The sequence below is a fragment of the Mirounga leonina genome, unplaced genomic scaffold, assembly GCF_011800145.1.
Source record: "Mirounga leonina isolate KUSES-001 unplaced genomic scaffold, KU_Mleo_1.0 Mir_175, whole genome shotgun sequence".
Lineage (NCBI taxonomy): Eukaryota > Metazoa > Chordata > Mammalia > Carnivora > Phocidae > Mirounga > Mirounga leonina.
In genome coordinates this window covers 10045765-10067088 of record NW_023270453.1, presented here as the reverse complement: position 1 = coordinate 10067088, position 21324 = coordinate 10045765, and the positions used below count along the sequence as shown (strand labels likewise).

Here is a 21324-nt window from a genome sequence, read left to right as displayed (position 1 = left end):
TGCCATTTGGGGACCAGTCCCTCCAAGTAAGGCAGGGCAGAAAGAAATGAAGCTCCAATGCATGCTGCACACTCCTGTCTCAGTTACTGTGATAGAGCTTTCCTGAGCTGACTCAATGCTACTTTTAGATTTTAAAAGTAAAGTGTAATTTAAATTTTATCCACTTCATTAGCTAGAATTTCAGGTCATCTACATTTTGCCGCTAAGCTGCTAATATGTACATGTTATACTTAAAATAATACCTGTGTACATAATGTTGTGTTCAACTGTTTTAACTCACGTAACTGTTTTATGTGGTTTTAGTTTGGTCTGAACACTGAAGGTCTATGATGTGTTAGCTGTATGATTTTTCCAGGGCACCAAAAACTCTTGTAAGGGAAACATCACAGGATTCTTAGAATTGCCATACAGTGGTAGGCAGGAGGTTAACTGGCTTTATGAGGGTCAAATTTTTTTGCTTGGGAAAAAAAATACACACACACACACACACACACACTAAGTGCAAACTGACCCATAATCCTGCCCTTGGGGACTTCATAGTTCAACTTGCAAAGGACCAGAAGGGTAAATGCCTATTATAGAGATAATGTAATACCAGGGTGTTTTAAGTGAGCAACAAATCACACCCACTTGGGAGGCAGGGAAAGTAGTAGACTTTGAAAAGGCTACTACTAAGAGGCCATTTGATATTAAGATAGGATTTAGATACCAAGAAGACATAGAAAGCATTTCAAGAAGGAACCACATGAAAAACAGAGACACTAATTAGGGGAAGGGTTGAGAAATTATAGTAGAGTTTGGCAAGCTCTGTGGTTCTCAATCGTCCCCCACCCGCCGAACAAACCCCATATGATGGATAATGTCAACATATGCAAACACATTTCTAAGGGCTTACACAGATTTGGCTGGATGCCTGCCCCCTCCCCCCAATTTGCGGGCAAATAAAGCACCCAACAACTCTAACTGGCATGCTACAAGCTCTTGTAACTATGTAAGCTCCTTCCTCTTGGGGATAGCATTTACAATTCTCAACTGAAGGGAGGAAGAAAAATGATTATTTTTTCACAATCTTGGGTATTTCAGTCCTAGTAACAACAGCTGGATTCAGGTTAAGGGGAGCGGAGTTTGCACTCAGACTTCTCATTATTCAGTTATTACCATATTGGAATCCCTGCAGTTTGCTGACATTGCAAAGTGAAGCAAAAAATCACAAGAAATAACACGCTGGCGACTCTCTCACAGATAAAAGTATTGTCAACATCATTTATGCTCAATCAAATAAAAGTTGTAGAAGCTCACATCATAAGCAAAGCTTCTGATTGACCAAGGTCAGGCAAACTGTTGAAACAGTTTAATAATTGGATTGAGAAATTTCCAATAAGGCATTTTGAAAGAAGTTAAGTGGGAGAGGATTAATTTTTGCAAAAAATAACTTTATGTAAAGTCAAGCATTAAATGCTTAGGCCTGTCCAAGATGCCATTCCACATTCTTTCAGAATAATTACACAGAAAAGCCACTTGAGTTATAATAAACAAGTAATCGATTAGTATAGTTACATTTAATGGTCTTGGTTATAATCATAAAACTTTTAAAAATTTAATTTTTTTTTTTAAGATTTTTATTTATTTGTTTAACACAGAGAGAGAGAGGACAAGTAGGCAGAGCAGCAGAGAGAGGGAGAGGGAGAAGCAGGCTCTCCGCCGAGCAGGGAGCCTGATGCAGGGAGCCCGATGTAGGGCTCGATCCCAGGACCCTGGGACCACGACCTGAGCCGAAGGCAGCCGCTTAACGACTGAGCCACCCGGGCGCCCCCCAAATTTAATTTTTTTAAAGATGTTTTGATCATTCCTTCTTTTGTACCACTTATGGTAAAATTTTGGTATCCACATCGAATGGATCTACTTTAAGTGAACTTTCCTTTGCTGACAATTATCCTCAGATAATGAAGACTTCCTGTAATTTGTTAATTATGGAAAGCCCCGAGTTTCTTTTCTTTTCTGGCAGATATGGGGTTGAGTGAGCAGAGAGGTAACTAACATTTTCCTGAAATTACGCTACTTGGTGATTTATAATCACCAAATGGGTTGTGAACTAATCACCCTTGGGAAGGTTAACTGGTTACAGCCATATAATAATGTGACCAGTAAAGAACCTCTTGCAATAGCCCAAGCAAGAGATACCATAGGTTTGGCCTAGGGTGGTAGCAATGGCAAGGTAACAGACTTAATTCCTTGCATATGAAACCTTATTACTTGTCCTAACCCAGCGTCTAGGGAAGGGGTTTTCAAAGCTAATTTCACGATGTTCTCAAAGGACATTGGGGCATCAGGAGAAAGGGGTAGTACGGTGGTCAAATACGGATACACGGGAGTTTGAGATGTTGGCATGATATCCAAGTGGATAAAACCAGCAGGTAGATGGAAGTATTAATTTAGAAGGATTAGTCATGTGGGATTCAGGGCAGGAAATGTGTTTCATTATTTAATTTAGAATTGCCCAATAAACCCCCTCCCCCACAATCGTTTAGCTACTGATATTTTTAGGCATGCATGAGAAAAAGCAACTATTTCCATTGTTGTAAAGGTTTTATTGAAGAAACTTGAGAATAAACACTTCATGGCTAAGTGAAGAAAAGACAAACATGGTGGCTAAAAAATAATCAAAGGGAATTTAGCTGTATCCATTCAAAATACCTGAGCATCTGTTTGTAATGTTGATTTATTTGAGGCTAGTTAAATGTGTAATAGTTAACTAAAAATCAACTGTAATACTAAAAAGTCACCGAACTCACTTCTAAAGTATACAGCCCAAATAAAAGACATCTGTAATAAATTCTGGCCCTGTAGTGTTTATATTTAAGTTTACAAACTTGGCTGCTTCTCTACAAATAACCAGTTCTGTATTAATGCTTTGCAGCTGCCTCAACCTCTACACTCAAGTTTCCTGGGCTGTTAACATATTACTCCTTCCAGAAGGACTATATTCCCAGTTTCTACTTTCTCCTATACATCTATTAATTCCTATCTTCAACAGAAAATACCTTAACCCTAATTCACCTCATCAGTGCTAACATTTCCTTCAGCAGCAACCTGTTTATTTCTAGGTCAAATCAAAACGGACATTTGGAGTGATCCTGCTTTAGGTCTCTCTTAGATCTGGCAGTCTGGCACGATTCTCCCAGCATATATGGAATATTGCTTCATTTCCCCCTCAAAACAGAAAGGACTACATAATCCTGGATCTCAGAAGTACTTAGGAAAACTACTGCCGCCCCTCCCCCAGCATACACTGCAACATTGTAATTTACCTCTGCTTTGGAAAATGTATCTTTAAAAACGATGCTCCCAACTAAACCACTTAGCCAGTAACATTTTTGAGAAAAACAAACCATGAAACTCTTTGGGGGAGGAGTTTCTAACTCCAAATAGGCAGAGGATCCTGTAATTACCCTAATGAATACTTTTCCAAAGAGGCCTGTAGTCGGTGGGGTTTCCACCTCTTTCTAATCTAAAACTGCTTAGACAGACCAGAGAGTGTGCAGTTTTAACGAGATACCTAAAATGTGTGCCCTTAGACGTGACGGGGACAAGCCCAAGGCAAGTTACTCAGCAGCTAGAACCTGATTCTTCTGAAGAAACAAACAAAAGTGAACTTTTAAAATATTCTACTGTCTGCTTGCCATCTGATACATCATCACGGAAGGAATAAGGAAAATAACAATGATGGAGAAAAGAGGGAAAAAGAATGATACTGCAAATTTCACCAGGCTAGAATTCTTCCAGTCTTATGATTCCAGCATGGCCCGGCTACTGATACAATCTGGCTGTATTTTTCCAGGCTGCTACTTTGGCAGGGCTGGGATAAATGAATTTCACGCTCAAAGGAGTCACCTCTCCCCTTTTTGTCGGTTTCCCCCCAATTTATCTCTCCCTTCTACCTTCAAAGTCGAACTCTCCAGGAGCGGACCGACAGGATTCTCTCTCTCTCTCTCTCTCATAATCCTCTTCCACGAACGAAGAGGTGCCATTCCCCCCTTTGCAGATGCTTCAACCACTGCACTCCCATGAACAGGTACCTGCGGCGTTTCCTGCTTTCTCTACTCCGAAGAGCCCGAGCTCTTCTACCCCAGTCTCTGGTTTTCTCTAAACTGGCCCTCCTTTCCGCCCCCTCGCTTTCCGGGACCCGAGCCCAGTCCGCAGACTGGGACACGCGCGCGCGGCTGCCCGCACGCACCAGCTGTGCTCCCTCCCTCGTCCCCAAAGAGGGGATTGTACATGATTGGCCCGCGCCCAGTTACCTACTCCAAGGTGTGGGGTGAAGGGGAGGGTACTCCTTTGGGGAGGGGGACGAGAGAAGAAAGCACGAATCCGAGGCAGCAATCTCAGAAGACCGGGTGCTACTGCTTCAGGCACAGCCGCACCTCGCGGTGATCAGAGGATGTGCACTCGGCCCCTCCCGGCACCCGTAGAATCCCCCGCCCGTAACCTCGCCTGAGATAATTACCTTCCGGGGCGGTGCAAGTCTTAGAATCCCCTTCGTAACACTTCCGGAATTCCTTTTCCGGGACGCGAACGCTTTGTGTGTGTGTGTGTGCGTGTGTGCGTGTAGGAGTGAATACTAAAAGGAGTCCCTGCGATTCTCCTCGCTCTCTTTTCTGCTACCACCTCCTTACTTTATGGACCGGAAGAGTCCTTGAGCCAAAATAGCTCGGCGGGTACTTCCGGGACGGGAGACCTGGGTTCCGGGAGGGTGCTGGAAGGAGAGGGAGAGGCGGCGGCGGCGGCGGCGGCAGCTGGAGGATGAAGAAGGAGCATGTGCTGCACTGTCAGTTCTCCGCCTGGTATCCACTGTTCCGAAGCCTTACCATCAAGAGGTAAGACAGGAGGGGTTACGTCGGGCCGATAGGCAAAAGGGAACTGCGACATTTTGGGCGAGTCCTAGCTCCATCCAAAAAAAAAAAAAAAAAATTAAATAAAAAAATGCAGGCCTTATAGCGATTGGATGGGAGCGCCAGTGCCGAGATTTCGACTTCCTAGTGGTATTTCAGTGGGGGGGGTTAATGAAGTCGATCCTTGTTTTCTGTGCCTCGTGTTGCGTTCGGGGGGGGGGGGGTGCTAAGGGAGGCAGAAGGACATGTCGTGGTACAGTGAAGGTCAGAGGCGGGGTGACTGGGGGATTAAGCTAGTTCAAGGCTTGGGGGTTCACCATCACTGCTTTTAGAATTGCCAGAGAGAGGACGTGATCAGGAGAACTAGGTAGTCTGGACTTTGCCACTGACCCCGGTGGACTTAATTGCTTTCAGTCGCTGTGAAATGAGAACAGTGATACAGACCCTGCCTGAAATCCTATTGCGAAGCTCCCATATGATAGTGTGCATGGAAAGCGTTAGTGTAGTTATATATTGTTAGGGTTGGTAACGTACTGTGAGAGGAAGCCATTCCTGGAAAAGGAATAGAACAGTATTTGTTTTCTATCTCTCTGGCCTACAACAGGGAATCCGTCCCTGGTTTGCAGGTCAAACAGAGGAGTAACTGTTTCATCCTTCACGGGGTCACTGAAGGTAATAGAGGCAAGGCAGCTAGGAGAATACCCCCAAATGTTCAACAGCAATCATGACATCTGGAGAATGATGAAGGAGTAGGCTTTCACTCACTAAGAGGGATAAATCAAAGAACTGCATATTCATGAACAGGATTTTCTGTATTTTGTCCGGTCACCCTTTAGGCCTAGATTATCACGTATTTAGGTATCAACTGTCCTTTTCTCATTTTGTCCTCTTGGTGCAGGGTGTGAATACAGAGAGGGAAATGGTTTTGAAATCCTGAGGGATTGGAAGAGCATAAGGAGATTTATTCAGAGGGCAGTTCTTTTCCATCCTGTTAATTCATACATAGAATCTGCTTTTAGTTGGAGGTTAGAGCAGCTCAAAGGAAGATAGATCATCCTTGCATTTGAAGGTGGTTGAAGTCACACCAAAATAAAAGGAAGAGCTTCAACAGCAGCAGCGGACAGTACATCCTAACATAGAAGTTATCTTCCCTTAGGATATTCCAGTCTTACCTTATGTAGTTGAGATAGGCTTTGGGTCTGAGATGATGCTAGAGTTATTTGTGTTGGTGTAAGAGAAGGTATATTGTGAACCTGCCAGACATTTCACACTGTTCACTTGAACTGCAATCTGTGCAGGTGCCTTTTGCAACCTCTCGCATAGTTTTCCTTTGCCTTCAGCAGTAGAGCACAATGGTTAAGAATTAGATTCTGGAATCAGGGCCATCTGCCTGGCTTTGAATTTTGGTTCCACCAGCATCTTGAGCAAATTGCTTAATCTCTCTAAGCCCCATCTGGAAATTTGAGAAAATAATAGGATTGTCATGGGAATTAAATGAGATAAAACATTTAAAATGCTTGTCACAGTTTCTGGCATGTAGTAGACATACAGAAATGCTGCTTGTTGTTACATTTTGGATTTAATCAAAGCTTCTTTGAAGCACAATAATTTTAGAATGTGTACCATTCATTGGAAGCTGAGAATGAAAAATAAACCAGGAGGTGGGATTTTCTGAACAGTCTACAACTAAACTGTGTGGCCTGAAACTGTTCTTTACTCTGTCTTTAAACTCTTTCTTCAGTCTGTTTAGTTCTGTGGTGATATCACTGGAACCTCACATATGACAGGATATCCCTCCGTCATCTGGGCCAATCTGGTGGGGTTGTATTATTAGCTTTGTCATTGTCATTGTCAGCTTTAATGCTGAGATCATATTCTTGTTATTGAGTCAGCATTATTTTTCAGTGTTTATTAATCATGGGTCAGAGATGATTAGGTGGGGAAGAATACAAGTTTACTTTTTGACAAGTCCTAGAACTTTGACTCAGGCTTAAGAATCATGAGCTAGATGACTTTGGGCCCCTTTACTTTTCTAAATCTGTTACTTTCCTCAAACATAAAGGCTATATTAAGTAATCTTTTAAAGCCTGTTTTTACCTTTAAAATTGTATTAGAATAACTTGTCTCTATGTGCATAATTATATTCACTTGAATTGGATATGGAATGGGATGTTGAATATATAAGATATTGAATAGGATATAGAATGGGATAGGTACTTCATCATTTAATTCTTTTACATCCGTCAGTCAGGCCTCATTGGATTCCTACCTGCACTTGGATTTCAGCGACCGATTTAAGCCCTTCTCTGACGGCCTCGTTAGCTTTGTGTAAAGCTTGCCTGGCGATGACTTGTTTATGGCCTCAGTCTTTCAGGCACGGTTCCTCCTTCTGAATTTTGGTAGCACTTGGTACATCCTCACCTGGGACAGCATTTAACATGTTGTACTGTGATTTTTTCTTTTGTATTTTTTCCCCTATCATAGGCTTTGAGTTCGTAATGGAATCACTTTGGTATCCTCCTTGACTTACATAACGTAATGCACGATATCCTCATTAGGATGACTTCATAACTGGGACTGTAGAACTCAGTGACCCATGAGAAGTAAGCAGAATCTAACTTGACATCAGCTAATATCTTTTAAGAGTTGAAGACCCTCCAGTAGGAAGAATATGCAAAGAATTCAGAATAGAATCCAACAGTAAACAGATGTTTTGAATCCAGTCAAGGGGTGATGTAACCTGGAGGGAAAGTACAGATTCAGAATCAGACTTGAGAATTAGTGTAACTCAAAAACAAGGGACGTGGACTCTGAAATCATTGATTTGGGGCTTAGAGACATGACTAAGGAAAGAGGGCTCCGTGTGTTCTCATCGTGGTGAGGAAAACCACCCTAGATGTCTGGGAACTGGCATCCCTGCCAGCATTTTCAGGCTCAGGCCCCTGAGAAGATAAACTTCAAAAATTCTCTTGGAGAATGAATAAGAAATTTTTTCAAGGTTTTAGGTAGTATTGGAATGCGTGCAAAAACTTGAGATTGACTGCACTTACGGTTTAGTTTGCTGGCTCCATTACAAGGTAAATATTTGGGAAGTCTTGTTTGTGATTAGACAATTGACATATTTAAAAATAAAATTGAATAGATTCTTTTGATAAAAGAGTTAAAAATTTTAGAGCAACTTAAGTTTCAAAGGCTCACTTGAAATTGGTTAAAATTTAGCAGATTTACAAATAGAGTAGTAAGATCTGGTGGTTGACCTTAAAGGCCTGAAGGACTAGGCTTTTGAATGTAAAATTGTAAATTTGATAGATCAGCTATTAGTCTTTAAAACTGAAATAGCCCATGAATAATGTTTTCTGTGCACAAAAACCATTTTTAGTATGCCAGAAAATTAGATGATGCATAAGTCGATGACATTCTCTTGACTCTGTGAAAGCAGGCCATCATTTCTTTTCACTTTTTAAAGAATATATGCCTCAAAATAATAGCATTGCTTTTACGTACCTGTGGCAGAATCGCTTGATGATTTATTATTACAGAGTAAAAAAACAAATGATCCCATGAGATTTTGAAGTGACTTTCAGTTATGGCTTTGCCATCCCTTAATTATCTGAAACAAAGTAAACTAAAGCAGCTTTATAGCTCTAGCAGTCAGTTGAACGGAAGACCACCAAAACACACCCCAGAGACATCATGAATTCTTAGCCTTTTGTGCTCATTGGCAAACAAAGAATGGTTTCCAGATCTTAAGTCTGCCTCTGCCCTCTATCTTAGATGATGGTCAGATGCTGTTTCTGCTTAGTTTGCTACATTTCCTGTGTTGCTGCAAGTATCTGCTGGTGTCTGATATCTTAAAGACACAGATACTCACTCAAAATTCTCTTGCGCTAATGCCTTTCATGCTCTAATTTCAGTATGGTCCTTTGTAGTTGGCTCGTTTTGTGTCTTTACCATGACTGTGGTAATACATGAGCCAAAGTTTAGTTTACCACAGGATTTATTCATATTAATTCTAATTTTTAATGTGCTACTACCAAATGTACATCATTAACATTTCCCATTTTATATTAAAAATAAAGGGAACAAGTGTTTAAAAAATTAATTGAGTTTGGATTTTTTTTCTCTCTGCTTATGGTTGGTCTTTTAGAATGATGCCTTTTTGGTAAATGCCTTTTTTTTTTTTTTTTTTTTTTTTTTTAAGCGTCATTCTTCCACTTCCTCAGAATGTGAAGGATTATTTACTCGACGATGGAACTCTGGTGGTTTCAGGAAGGTAAAGTATACCAGAAAAAATTCTTGAAACTTTATCATGAAGAAATGTTGTGATGATTGAATCTCAGTGATTACCATGTAAAATAAATACATTAGCTTTGGAACCATTCTCTCTCGTTTTTTTTTTTTTTTAATATTTATTTGACAGAGAGACACAGTGAGAGAGGGAACACAAGCAGGGGGAGTGGGAGAGGGAGAAGCAGGCTTCCTGCTGAGCAGGGAGCCTGATGCAGGGCTCGATCCCAGGACTCTGGGATCATGACCTGAGCCAAAGGCAGACGCTTAACGACTGAGCCACCCAGGCGCCCCCCATTTTCTCCCGTTTTTTTTCCTAGCTAAAGTTATGTCCTGATCTTTGTCCCCTATTTCTTGTCAATGCTGAATTTATAAGATTCAGAATTGGGTACTTCCTCCTCTCGTAGTCACTGGTTATGAAATTGGGCAGTTCCTGTCATCTTTTCCTTGAGAAAATAGGTATGATAATAACTCTACTGTCTGGAGGTAGGGAGAGGGTGGCAGGGGGAGGAGGGCATGGTATGATCCTTTGAGATCCTTCACCTTTTTTTTTAAGTTTATTTAAGTAATCTCTGTACCCAGTGTGGGGCTCAAACTCATGACCCTGAGATCAAAAGTTGCATGGTCTTCTGACCGAGCCAGCCAGGTGCCTCAAAATACCTCAGCTTTTAAGATAAAAATTAATTGTCCGTTACAAACAGACAGCTTCACTAGGTGTATTATGTAATTCCTTAACTTTTTCTTCCCCGTGGTTAACCCTACCTCTGCCTTCTCTGTTCATGTAGTTCCTCTGTTCATAAAGGGAAAACATTGCTATGCTTCAGTCTTTTTAGTGCAAACTTGAAGAAGTTTAAGAATCATAGAATTTAATGAAGTTCCTATTTTTTCATTCAGGTTTCTGTTCAGAGTTCATGTCACCTAAGTGCTCATCCCTCACTTGCCTTTCTAAAATAGCCTAACAGGAACCCTTGCTGTACTGTACTCCATTTTTGTAGGATTCTAGGTTGGAAATCATTTTCCCTTGGAATTATTAGAAAAATTTTTTATTATGGTAAAATACACATAGTGCAAGATTTACTATCTTAATTACCTTTTAAGTATACGGCCTAGTGGTACTAAGTACATTTATAATGTTGTGCAACCATCACCACCGTCCACCTCCAGAACTCTGTTCATCTTGTAAAGCTGAAACTCGGTCCCCATGGAAACACTGGCTCCCCATTCCTCCTCCCCCTAGCCCCTGGCCACCACCGTTCTACTTTCTCTGCCTGTGATTTTGAGTACTCTTAGTACCTCGTATGAGTGGAAGTGTGCAGTATTTGTCCTTTTATGACCAGCTTTATTTCACCAGCATGATATCATTGGGGTTTGTCCATGTTGTGGCGTGTGTCAGTTTCCTTCCTTTTAGCTGAATACTGCTCCGCGGTATGAGTGGGCACATTTTGGTGCTGTACTCTTCACCCCCTTGCCTCACTTCATTTTTCTGCATAATACTTCTTTCCAGCTGACATAATCCCCATAACTGTCCAGGTATTAGAATGCCGGCTTCATGAAACTGGGACCTAGACAGTTTTGTTCCTAGCTTTTGGAGCAATGCCTGACACATAAGAGGTGCCTGATAGACATTTGTTGGATGAAGGAACTTAGAAATGTAATTAGAATTGTATGTGTTTTCAATAACACTAATTTTTTTAAAGATGTATTTTTATTTTAGAGAGAGAGAGTGTGCGTGAGTGGGGGGGCAGAGGGAGAGGGGGAGAGAGTCTTAAACAGACTTCATGTTGAGCAGAGAGCCTGATGTGGGCCTTGATCTCACAACCCTGAAATCATGACCTGAGCTGAAATCAAGAGTCAGACGCTTAACCAACTGAGCCACCCAGGTGCTCCACAGTAACGCTAATTTTAAAACCCTCCCCCCTTTTCTTGTCATGCATTTTCTGTGTAGCTTTCTGGATTATATTTCTGTTTTTGGTATTCTCAGCCTCATAATAACTTGAAAATTATTAATGGAGAGCCTCATTAACTTGGAATAACTGCAGGATAAGTAAACAGAATAGTCAGCCAAGACTCAACTTTGGGATACTTAAAGACATAATTTTATTCTCAAAAAAAACAATAATGAGGTCATATAAATGGGTCTATAAAGAAAATAATTTCTAACATTAGAAAGTACTGTAAGCATACTGAAGAGCCCCTGTGGTGGTTTTCATTGGCCAGATGTTTGTGGGAGCTTGTGGCCGGTCCTGTTAAATACTGTTGAACAGCTCTGTGGGGCACTCTGCTTCACAGGGATGTACCGATCAGAGAGGGACCCAGCCCTTTTGGAGTTGATGGTTCAGCTTCCTATTTTGTGGGAGTTGATACAGCATAGTGCTGGTCCTCTAGTCCCACTGCCTACTGTCAGATCATATCTTTGTAATTTCTCGTGTTCTGTGCCTCATTTTCTCTGTCTGTCTGTAAATGGGGTGACTGATGTCCTAGAACTTACCTTGGGTTGTTACATAGATGAAAAGAGATCATGTGTAAAATGTCTCACCCAATACTGTTATTGTATGCAATTAGGAAACATTAACTGCACTCACCATCATCATGGATCTCAGTCTGAATATTAAACAAGCACACCAGTAAAGGTGTAAGTGAAAATTGTGATGAGACATTAAATCACTGGGGGTGGGCTGGCTAAGGATTGCAGGGAATACCCGGAAGAAGTAACTTAAAAGCGTCTCTGAGACAGGAAGTTTGGGTGGAAGGTAGTCAGGTGAAGGGTGGAGGGAGGAATCTTCAGGCTGAGGGAACAGCATTAAGGAGGGCTCTGAGGCATGGAAGGTCTTGACCTGCAGGACACTACAAGGGGGTCATGTGGCTGGAGTGTGGAGGGCTGAATGGTGAAGAGTTGGTTGCTGCCATGGGGGAGGTGGTAAGAGGGTGTGTGGGAGTTCTGTTAAAGATCCTAGAATTTATTCTGAGGTCAGTGGGAGTGCATTGAAGAGCTCTGAGCAAGAGAGTGACTTGAGCAGATTTCAGGTTTTGAACTAGGACTGGTTGCCATGTAGATATTGAAGACCAGTTAGGGGGATACTGCATTGGATCCAATGTGAACTGACAGTGGCTTGACCTATGGTGGTGACCCTGGAGGGGGAGAAGTGAATGGATTTGAGATGTCTTGGACCTGCACCTTCAGAACTTGGTGACAGAGAAGGAGGTGGTAAGAATCACCCTCTCATTTCCGGCTGAACAGCTAGATGAATGAAGATGTCATTTGCTCAGGCTGAGAAAAGCCTTTGATTTGAAAAGGGTAGTAATTTTTTAAAATTAATTAATTAATTTAAGATTTTATTAATAAGCGTGAACGAGAGCAAGCACAAGCAGGGGGAGTGGCAGGCAGAGGGAGAAACAGGCTCCCCACTGAGCAAGGAGCCCGATGTGGGACTCGATCCCAGGACCCCGGGATCATGACCTGAGCCAAAGGCAGACGCTTAACCGACTGAGCCACCCAGGCATCCCTGAAAAGGGTAGTAGTTTTAGATTGGATTCCTTTTTTGGTTAAAAACTTGAAAATTATAGGTGTAATTTAAATGAGGGACATTTACAAAATGCACAGATCCTGAGTGTAACGTTTGGTGAGTTTTGATAAATACATACACCTGTTTCATCACCTCTTCCATGAAAAATACCAAACATTTCCATTCCCCAGGAAAATCCCTGCTGCACCTTTTTGGCCGATGCTGCCTACCTCCCCCCGCCCCACCCCAGACAAACACTGATCTGATTTATATCTCCATACCTTAGTTCTGCCAGTTCTAGGACTTCATGTTAAGTGAAATTGTATAGTATGTGTTCTTTTGTGTCTGGCTGCTTTAACTTCACATAATGCTTTTGGGATTCATCTCTGTTGCTGTGTTTCATTGCTAAGTAGCTTTCTTCAAATGCGTCTTCTTTTTTTCTTTTAAAGATTTTATTTTTAAGTAATCTCTACTTACTCGAACTTAAAATCCTGAGATCAAGAGTCCTATGCTCCACCGACTGAGCCAGCCAGGTGCCCCTAAATGTGTGTTTTTAAAGCTCAGTGTTTGTGTTTTGTGTGTGGGCTTGGTTGTGTATCCCTCTTAGTATATTCCTTGCTATCCTAATCTTTTTTTTTCTTAGAGTCAATGGTATTTTATTTTATATTGTTTTATTATTTTATTTTATTTATGAATATTTATTTTTTTTAAAGTTTTTATTCGAATTCCAGTTAACATACAGTGTAATATTAGTTTTAGGTGTATAGTATAGCGATTCAACACTTCCATACATCACCCGGTGCCCATCATGACAAGTGCGCTCCTTAATCCCCATCACCTAGTTCACCCATCCCTCACCCACCTCCCCTCTGGTAACCATCAGTTCGTTCTCTATTGTTAAGAGTCTGTTTCTTGAAAAAAGATGGTTAGATGCCTCAAAGTAGGTGGCAGTGCCTTAACCATATGTGTGTTGTTAGGCCTGAGAGTCTCTTCCATCCTTGTAAAGGGGAGTGCTAACCTCTCAGTTCATACAACACTTGCTATCTTAATCTGTTTGACCTTCCAGTGAAGAGTGGGCAAATAAAAAAATAAGATGAGAAGACCCTATGGAGCTTTAATTTACCCCAAAATAATGTCATTTAACCTAATCTAAGCGGATATTAGTTAACAATTTTGGTTGGTGTGACTTTAGAGAACAAAACAACCTCCAAGTGATTAAAATCTAGACTCACTAGTCACAGTATCAGTCATCACTTATTGATCAACAGAGCAAGTTACCCTACAGATAATAGCACAATCCTATTCTAGATTTCATATCAGCAATAGGACTCACGGCCTTGGATCAGGACATCCTAATGGTTTTCATTTGTTCAGCAATTAAAGTCCTACATGATCTGAGTTCAGGCCAGAGTAATCCAGGTTGGTTCCTATCAGTAATTTCTCCCTGAGTTCAGATAGTAACAGGTGAATGAGTGTGTATTTCAAATATTATTTATAGAGTACCATAACTGCATCTATTAGTATGTGAACATTTTAGCTCCATATGGAATATTTCCCTGCATCAAAGAATACAGTATTATAGTTACAGATAAGTAGAGTGGAGTTAATGAATTAGAGTTACTGAATATTCTTTTTATTGTGAGTGGACCAGTAGTGAACTACTACTTGTTATTTGTAGATATTGAGATAGATAGATTAAGCATCTTTCCTTAGCGTAGACTCTGGGAATATGTATGACTTGGTTTTGTTTGGTAAGATAAATTCTGAAATGGTAGGGAGTGGGAGCAATATGAATGCTTAGAATTCCATCATGTGTAAAATTGCCCCCACCTCATTTTTAATTATCAAAGTAATACTTCCTCATTATGGTAAACTTGAAAACCACAGAAAATATAAAGAAGCTGAAAAAAATCACTTATAGTTCCACCACCTTAAAAGCAAATGCTGTTCAAATATTGGCACATCTTCTCTAGTCTTTTTAAATATGTTTTTAGTCTAAGTTAAGAGCATATTACATGTATGATTTTTTATTCTTTTATCATTGAAACCATAGCATAATTTTTCCATGTTTTTAAAATGGAAAATTTTTAAATTATTTTTAATAACTGCTTAATTTTCATGTTTATGTACTTGTTACTTAAACTGATCTAATTTCATAGTTTTTGGACATTTAGGTCATTTACAGCTTTACTGAAAAGTAACTTTTCAGTGAACATATTTTTGCATGGAACACTGAGATTATTTCTATGCAATAAGAATCCCAGGCCCTAGTCACAGGGCAAAGGTTATAAAAATTTTTAAGACTCTTGACCAGGGGATGCCTGGGTGGCTGTCAGTTAAGCATGTGCCTTCAGTTTAGGTCATGATCCCAGGGTCCTGGGATCCAGCCCTGCATCAGGCTCCCTGCTCAGCAGGGGTCTGCTTCTGCCTCTCCCTCTGCCCTTTCCCCTGCTCGTGTCCCCGCTCTTTCTCTCAAATAAATAAATAAAATCTTAAAAAAAAAAAAAAAAAGACATTTGACCAGCATTGCCAAATAGCTTTCACTAACCATTGTACCAGTTTATGCTCTCAACACTAATGTATTAGGGTCTGTATCTCAGAAAGTGAAATTCTTAATTAAATGCTTTCCTCTAGGTTTCCAAGTTAGTTGTTACAACAAAGAAATTAAAAGGCAGACCAAGGGGGCACCTGGGTGGCTCAGTCATTAAGCATCTGCCTTCAGCTCAGGTCATGATCTCAGGGTCCTGGGATCGAGCCCCGCATCGGGCTCCCTGCTCAGCGGGAAGCCTGCTTCTCCCTCTCCCACTCCCCCTGCTTGTGTTCCCTCTCTCGCTGTGTCTCTCTCTGTCAAATAAGTAAATAAAATCTTAAAAAAAAAAAAAAAAAAGGCAGACCAAGCCTCTGAATATAATTTCTTCAGTTTCATCTCCCATGAAGTGAATGTGGCCTTTTATCTCCTTAACCTGCCATCCAGCACTCCCTGTGTTTGCTCCCTGGGTCAGTTGGGGTGATTTTGGTCTCAAGTAATAGAAGATCTGCTGTGCTCCAAGTGTTTGTGTGGCCCCCAAATTCATATGTTGAAATCCTAACCCCCAAAGATACTGGGTATTAGAAGGCAGGATCTTTGGGAGGTGATAAGGTCATGAGGGCAGAGGCTTCATTGAATGGTCTTTATGCCCTATAAAAGGTGCCCCAGAGAACTCCCTTGCCCCTTCTGCCATGTAAGGACACAGCAAGAAGGTGGCCAGACCCCGGAAGAGGGCTGTCACCAGCACCTGCCCTGCTGGCACCCTGATCTTGGACTTCTAGGCTCCAGAACTGTGAGACACAAATTCCTGTTTATACCTGGTGTATGTTATTTTGTTAGAGTAGCCCAGACAAAGACAGTGTCCGGTTTTAAACATGGCTTAAATAAGGAGGCAAATAACTTATTTCATAAGGAGCCCTAAGGCATGACAGTTATGGTGTAGTAGTTCAGGGATGCTAGGACTCAAAATCAGCTTCTCTGTGAATTTCCTGGTTTTCCTCTCCAGTGTCCAGGTTCTCCATAGTCGGTTCAAAATCATGTCCTCACACTATCATATCCAGAGATCCTGTTTCGTGTCCCTCTTTAAGAGCAGGACAAACTTTCTCAGGAGCTCTCTCGCCCTTGTTGGTCAGGGGCGGGTCCCTCACGGGCAAGGGGGATGGAATAGCCATGGGTGGTAGATTAGTCTGTATGTACTGTCGTGGCTGGGGGAGAAGTCCATAAGGCACAGGGCACTTAGTTTCTGAACACATTGGAGGTTTTATTAACAGAGAAATGGGGAAGTGGCTATTGGGGTCTGCCATAGCTCTCGATTCTTCATGCCTAATCTCCCATTACCTCCACATAGAGGACATTTTTTTCACTCCAGACTTTCAGTTCTATAAGGTGTCTTGTTTACACTTATAACTTAAAACAGAGTCTGGGCTCAATAAGTATTTGTTGAATGAGTGAACGAATGAACATGATTCCTTCACGCTTTTCCATGGCGGCCTAAATGGAGTCAGATGAATAGTACAGACCAAGGATGATAACTGGATTTATCTTGTTTGCCAGCTCAGATCTACTGGTAATGGTTTTTTGGAGTGGTGTGTTGAGAAGGGTTCTGAGGCTGTATCCAGGGCTCAATGAGAAAGAATGCTTGATTCGATTATTATTGCCTACAGTGGGTATGGGAAAAGAGGTTGGTAGCGTGCGTTTCTGGAATAGACGGTGATTCATTTTATTGCGCATTATTGGGTGTGTCCCACCCTCATGAGATGGGTGCTGAGTGTGCTACAGAAATAACGAGATGGGTGGGATATCCTGCCCGGGGAGTCCCTGTTTGTAGCCAAGTCAAAGATGTAAATAAATAGAAGCTGTTTTTTTTGGAATAAAAGCATCCGTTATTCTGATAATGTTTTTGAAGTTTAAATAATCAGTGGGGTGATTGAGGAAGTTTTTATGGTAGAGGTGATATTGGAACTGGGCTCACAGGTTGGATCTGATTCAGGTGGTCTGACTCACTGCTTCCAGGAACTAATCTTTACTTGTCCCTTTCTGATCCCGAGTTTGTTCTTTCCTGACCTGTCTCCCTTAAGGCAGAATAATAATAGACGCCAGCTATAAAACCCATGTTAGGTATGTTCATGATTTGAATCTTCATGACTGTAGAACTGCTGCCACTATCCTGGTTTTATAGATGGGATAATGGGGCACAGCTCTTGACTGATAGTGCTGGAACGGACACACTCAAGCTCTGTCTGCCTCCAAAGCCAGTGCTCTTAAGGTTTCCCATCGCTCTTAATGTTCCAGCTCTGTGCGAATGTGATACAGGAAATGTAGAATATTTTAAATATTAGCATCATACTTTGGCCGATTCAGTCCTCAGTTTTCAGAGATACACCTTAGAAAGCCAGTCTAGTAAACTTGCAAATTTATACTCTCCATCACTTATGGTGACCAGGTTTTGGGACGTACCTTGCAGTAGGCACTGCAATAAATTCTTCTGAAGAGCTGTATGGATACACTGGCTATAAATATGATTTTAAAAATGTATTTCATTATACTAACAAAGTGATACATTTTCAAGTTCATTGAGTACCTTTTGTATTATAAGGTTAAATAAGCCATATTAAAGATAACCATGTTGTATTTAAAAATATGTGGTATTGGGGTGGGAGGGATGGGGCGGCTGGGTGATAGACATTGGGGAGGGTATGTGCTATGGTGAGCGCTGTGAATTGTGTGAGACTGTTGAATCACAGACCTGCACCTCTGAAACAAATAATAAATTATATGTTAAAAAAAAAGAAGATAGCAGGAAGGGAAAAATGAAGGGGGGAATCGTAGGGGGAGACAAACCATGAGAGACTATGGACTGTGAGAAACAAACTGAGGGTTCTAGAGGGGAGGGGGGTGGGGGATGGGTTAGCCTGGTGGTGGGTATTGAGGAGGGCACATTCTGCATGGAGCACTGGGTGTTATACGAAAACAGTGGATCATGGAACACTACATCCAAAACTAATGATGTAATGTATGCTGATTAATATAACATAGTAAAAAAATAAAAATAAATATGTGGTATTTAAAGAGAGATGCAAGAGAAAGAAAGGCTAGCTCCTTGGACAGGGATTCACAAGTGACAGTGTGTTAGTATTATCACAATGTCTGGTTCTTAGCTTCATGGATCTGGCAAGTCAGTTCTTTAGGAGTGCAAAGGGTTGATAAAAATTTAGAAACTGGGGTGCCTGGTTGGCTCAGTCGGTAGAGCATGCGACTCTTGATCTCGGGGTTGTGAGTTCAAGCCCCACACTGGGTGTAGAGATTGCTTTAAAAAAAGAAAATTTAGGGAACTAATTGATACGTGTTAACCAGAATTACACCAGATTGATTAATTGAATGATTGACAAGTCAGTGTGTCAATTTCTTGATTTATAGAGGAGGATATGCCTTTCCAGTGATTGCTACTGTAACACTTACCATATAATACACCCTCAACAGATTTGAAAGGAGCTTCTGTCTGTAGCTTTGTATTTCTTAACAATATACTTACACTAATTATTTCTTAATATTATCTCCACCTTAGATATTATTTCTTGACTGTGTGTTATAGTATTTGAAGATTTAGTTCTTATGCAGTCTCTTCTCTTCATTACAGTTTTTGGTTAAATCAGTAGTCCGTGATCACAGTATTATTACATTATAGTGGCTGCTGAGCCACATTGTGCACTATGATTCCCTTTTCTTTACTAATAACCAAATTCTTTGAATTTGCTTTGTTTCCCATGTGGCTGTCACTAATACCTAGTAACTGTTCCAATAGACAGGTCATAACCTGTTAGCTATTTCTCTAAATACTTATGGACACTTCCAAATGGAGGAGTTCCATTTTCCGTTCCTGGAGATTTCACTTTAGCAATCCCCCATCCTCCTGTTCCAATCTGGTAGCTCTTCAGGTCTGGTATACAGTTGTCACCTTGATACTTTACTATTTTGTGTTGGATTTTCTGTCCCTGGGATATCACATTTTTGGGTCTCTTGAGTTACTCGTTTTATCGAATCTCGTGCTCTACAATGCATAGGAGGAAACACTTTTGAGTCTTTTCATACCTGAAAAATTTTTTTATTATACTGTAGATTTGGGGGTGAATTATTGGCTTAGCATGGGATTCTAGGCAGAAAATTTCCCTTGTGATTTTGAAGGTCTGGTCTACTGTCTTCTAGAATGCTATGAAGTCCTCTGTCATTTTGATTTGTGTTCCTTTATTGTGACCCAGTTTTCTTTATGAATGTTTTTGAGAATTCCTCTTCCATGTTTTTGTATTTCATGATAGTCCTCTGAATTGCCCAAACATAGTGACTTAGAACAAGAAACATTTTGTTTGTCAGTGATTGCTCAGGTGGGTGTTGAGAGACAATTCTTGGGTTTCAGTTACTGCTTGTCTTGCACGCAGAGGCACTGACAGCTTTTGTTCTTGATTGTCTTTTCCAGGATGTTTATATAGCAAACAGCCTTGGAAGGTAGATATGATGGCTCTCTCCCTAGCAGAGAGCAGGTTTATTTACTATCTGGCACAGGTAAAGACAGTGTCTCTGCCCTGCCCTTGGGTCAGAGACTGAACAGGTTCACCTGCAGCCCGTTATAAAAGATGAGGTTCCCTAAATTCAGGGTTCCTCAGTTGTGACGCAAACCTGGGCCACTCCTTGACCTCCCCTGGGACAGAGGGGCCAGCGGGAACTGATGGACAGATGAAGCTCATGCTTCACGCTGTGCTGTCAGTCAAAGAGTCCTTTGTTTCTGACCTAGGAGTCTTAACGTCTTCTGTCAGAGTCCACGAAACTGGCCAACTAACCTGTCAGCTTGCAAGGGTAAAATCTCAGAGCCTTTACACTTCTTGACACTGGGTGAGTCTTCTGTTGGTCTTGCTAAGATCGTGTTGCTGTTGTCATTTGGTGGTTCTGCTGAACACCTGGGTGCTTTTAAGGTGGCCTTACTCCCATGTCTGGCCGTTGATGCTGGGCCTCCTTTCCATGCGGTCTCTCATCTCAGAAGAATACCCTTAGCTTCTTTACATAGGTGGCAGCATTCCAAGTGTGAGAGTAGAGGCTGTAAAGTCTTCTGACACCTAGAATTACATGGTGTCACTTGTGCTACATTTTGTTGGTCACAATGAGTCTTGAAGCCAGTTTAAATTAAAGGAATGGGGACATAAATGCCATTTTTTGATGGGAAGAGTGGCAAAGTTGCCCCACAGAGGAGCGTGTCAGACTAGATGGGAAGAATTATTGTGGCCATCTTTGCGCATTGCCTGAGTCCTTCCCTGCCCCCACCGTTCACTGTGCTATGTACCTGGTGAGCCCTTCCATTCTAGAGATGTATTTTTCAGTTTGGGAACATTTAAAAATACTATATCTTTGACAATTTTCTCTTATTTTCAGGTTTCTCTTTCTTGAACTCCTGTTATTTAGATACTGGATCTTGTTGGATTCTCTGAATTTTATTTCATTCTCTGTTGTTTATCTCTTCTTAGTTCTTTCTGGGAAATTTCCTTAATTTTGCCATTCATTCTATTGAATTTTTTAAAAAAGATTTTATTTATTTATTTGACACAGAGAAAGAGAGAGAGCACAAGCAGGGGGAGTGGCAGGCAGAGGGAGAGGAAGAAGCAGACTCCCCGCCGAGCAGGGAGCCCGTCGTGGGGCTTGGTCCCAGGACCCTGAAGTCATGACCTGAGCTGAAGTCAAACACTTAACCCACTGAGCCCCCAGGTGCCCCTCTATTGAATTTTTAAATAGCAGCTACCATGTTTTCATTTCTGCAGGTTCAGTCCTGTCCCCCGTTTGTTTCTTTTCTTTTCCTTTCCTTTCCTTCTTTTTCCTTTCTTTTTTTTTTTTTTAAATGTTTTATTTATTTATTCATGAAAGTCAGAGAGAGAGAGAGACGCAGAGGCAGAGGGAGAAGCAGGCTCCCAAGGAGCAGGGAGCCCGATGCGGGACTCGATCCCAGGACCCCGGGACCATGACCTGAGCCGAAGGCAGACGCTTAACCATCTGAGCCACCCAGGCACCCTCTTTTTCCTTCCTTCCTTCCATCCTTCCTTCCTTCCTTCCTTCCTTCCTTCCTTCCTTCCTTCCTTCC

General features: G+C 41.4%; 2 protein-coding genes, 1 long non-coding RNA gene and 1 other non-coding gene across 9 annotated transcripts in view; 1 reads left to right on the top strand and 3 right to left on the bottom strand.

Moving 5' to 3' along the window:
• The window catches only part of NUDT5 (nudix hydrolase 5), a 25341-nt gene extending 20749 nt beyond the window's left edge, over positions 1 to 4592 (bottom strand). The window contains exon 1 of one of the 5 annotated variants that reach the window (XM_035021650.1): positions 4505 to 4592. The gene's annotated coding sequence lies outside the window, so the exon portion shown is untranslated. Of the gene's footprint in view, positions 1 to 3938; positions 4052 to 4076; positions 4096 to 4298; positions 4460 to 4504 lie in introns of those variants that run through there. The other 4 variants (XM_035021649.1, XM_035021647.1, XM_035021651.1 and 1 more) reach the window with 4 other exon arrangements.
• Positions 4540 to 21324, top strand: part of CDC123 (cell division cycle 123) — a 59004-nt gene continuing 42219 nt past the window's right edge. The window contains exons 1-2 of one of the 2 annotated variants that reach the window (XM_035021645.1): positions 4540 to 4874; positions 9091 to 9162. In XM_035021645.1, the coding sequence (XP_034877536.1) occupies positions 4801 to 4874; positions 9091 to 9162 (146 nt within the window). In that variant the 5' untranslated portion in view covers positions 4540 to 4800. The remainder of the gene's footprint in view (positions 4875 to 9090; positions 9163 to 21324) is intronic. The other variant, XM_035021646.1, reaches the window with a different exon arrangement.
• On the bottom strand, positions 4865 to 8565 carry LOC118021586. The gene is made up of 4 exons (XR_004682228.1): positions 8394 to 8565; positions 7159 to 7629; positions 6062 to 6342; positions 4865 to 4938 (listed from the first exon to the last, which is right to left on the bottom strand). It is a non-coding gene; the product is annotated as an uncharacterized LOC118021586 (long non-coding RNA).
• LOC118022033 lies at positions 13594 to 13716 on the bottom strand. Its single transcript, XR_004682365.1, has one exon. It is a non-coding gene; the product is annotated as a U6atac minor spliceosomal RNA (small nuclear RNA).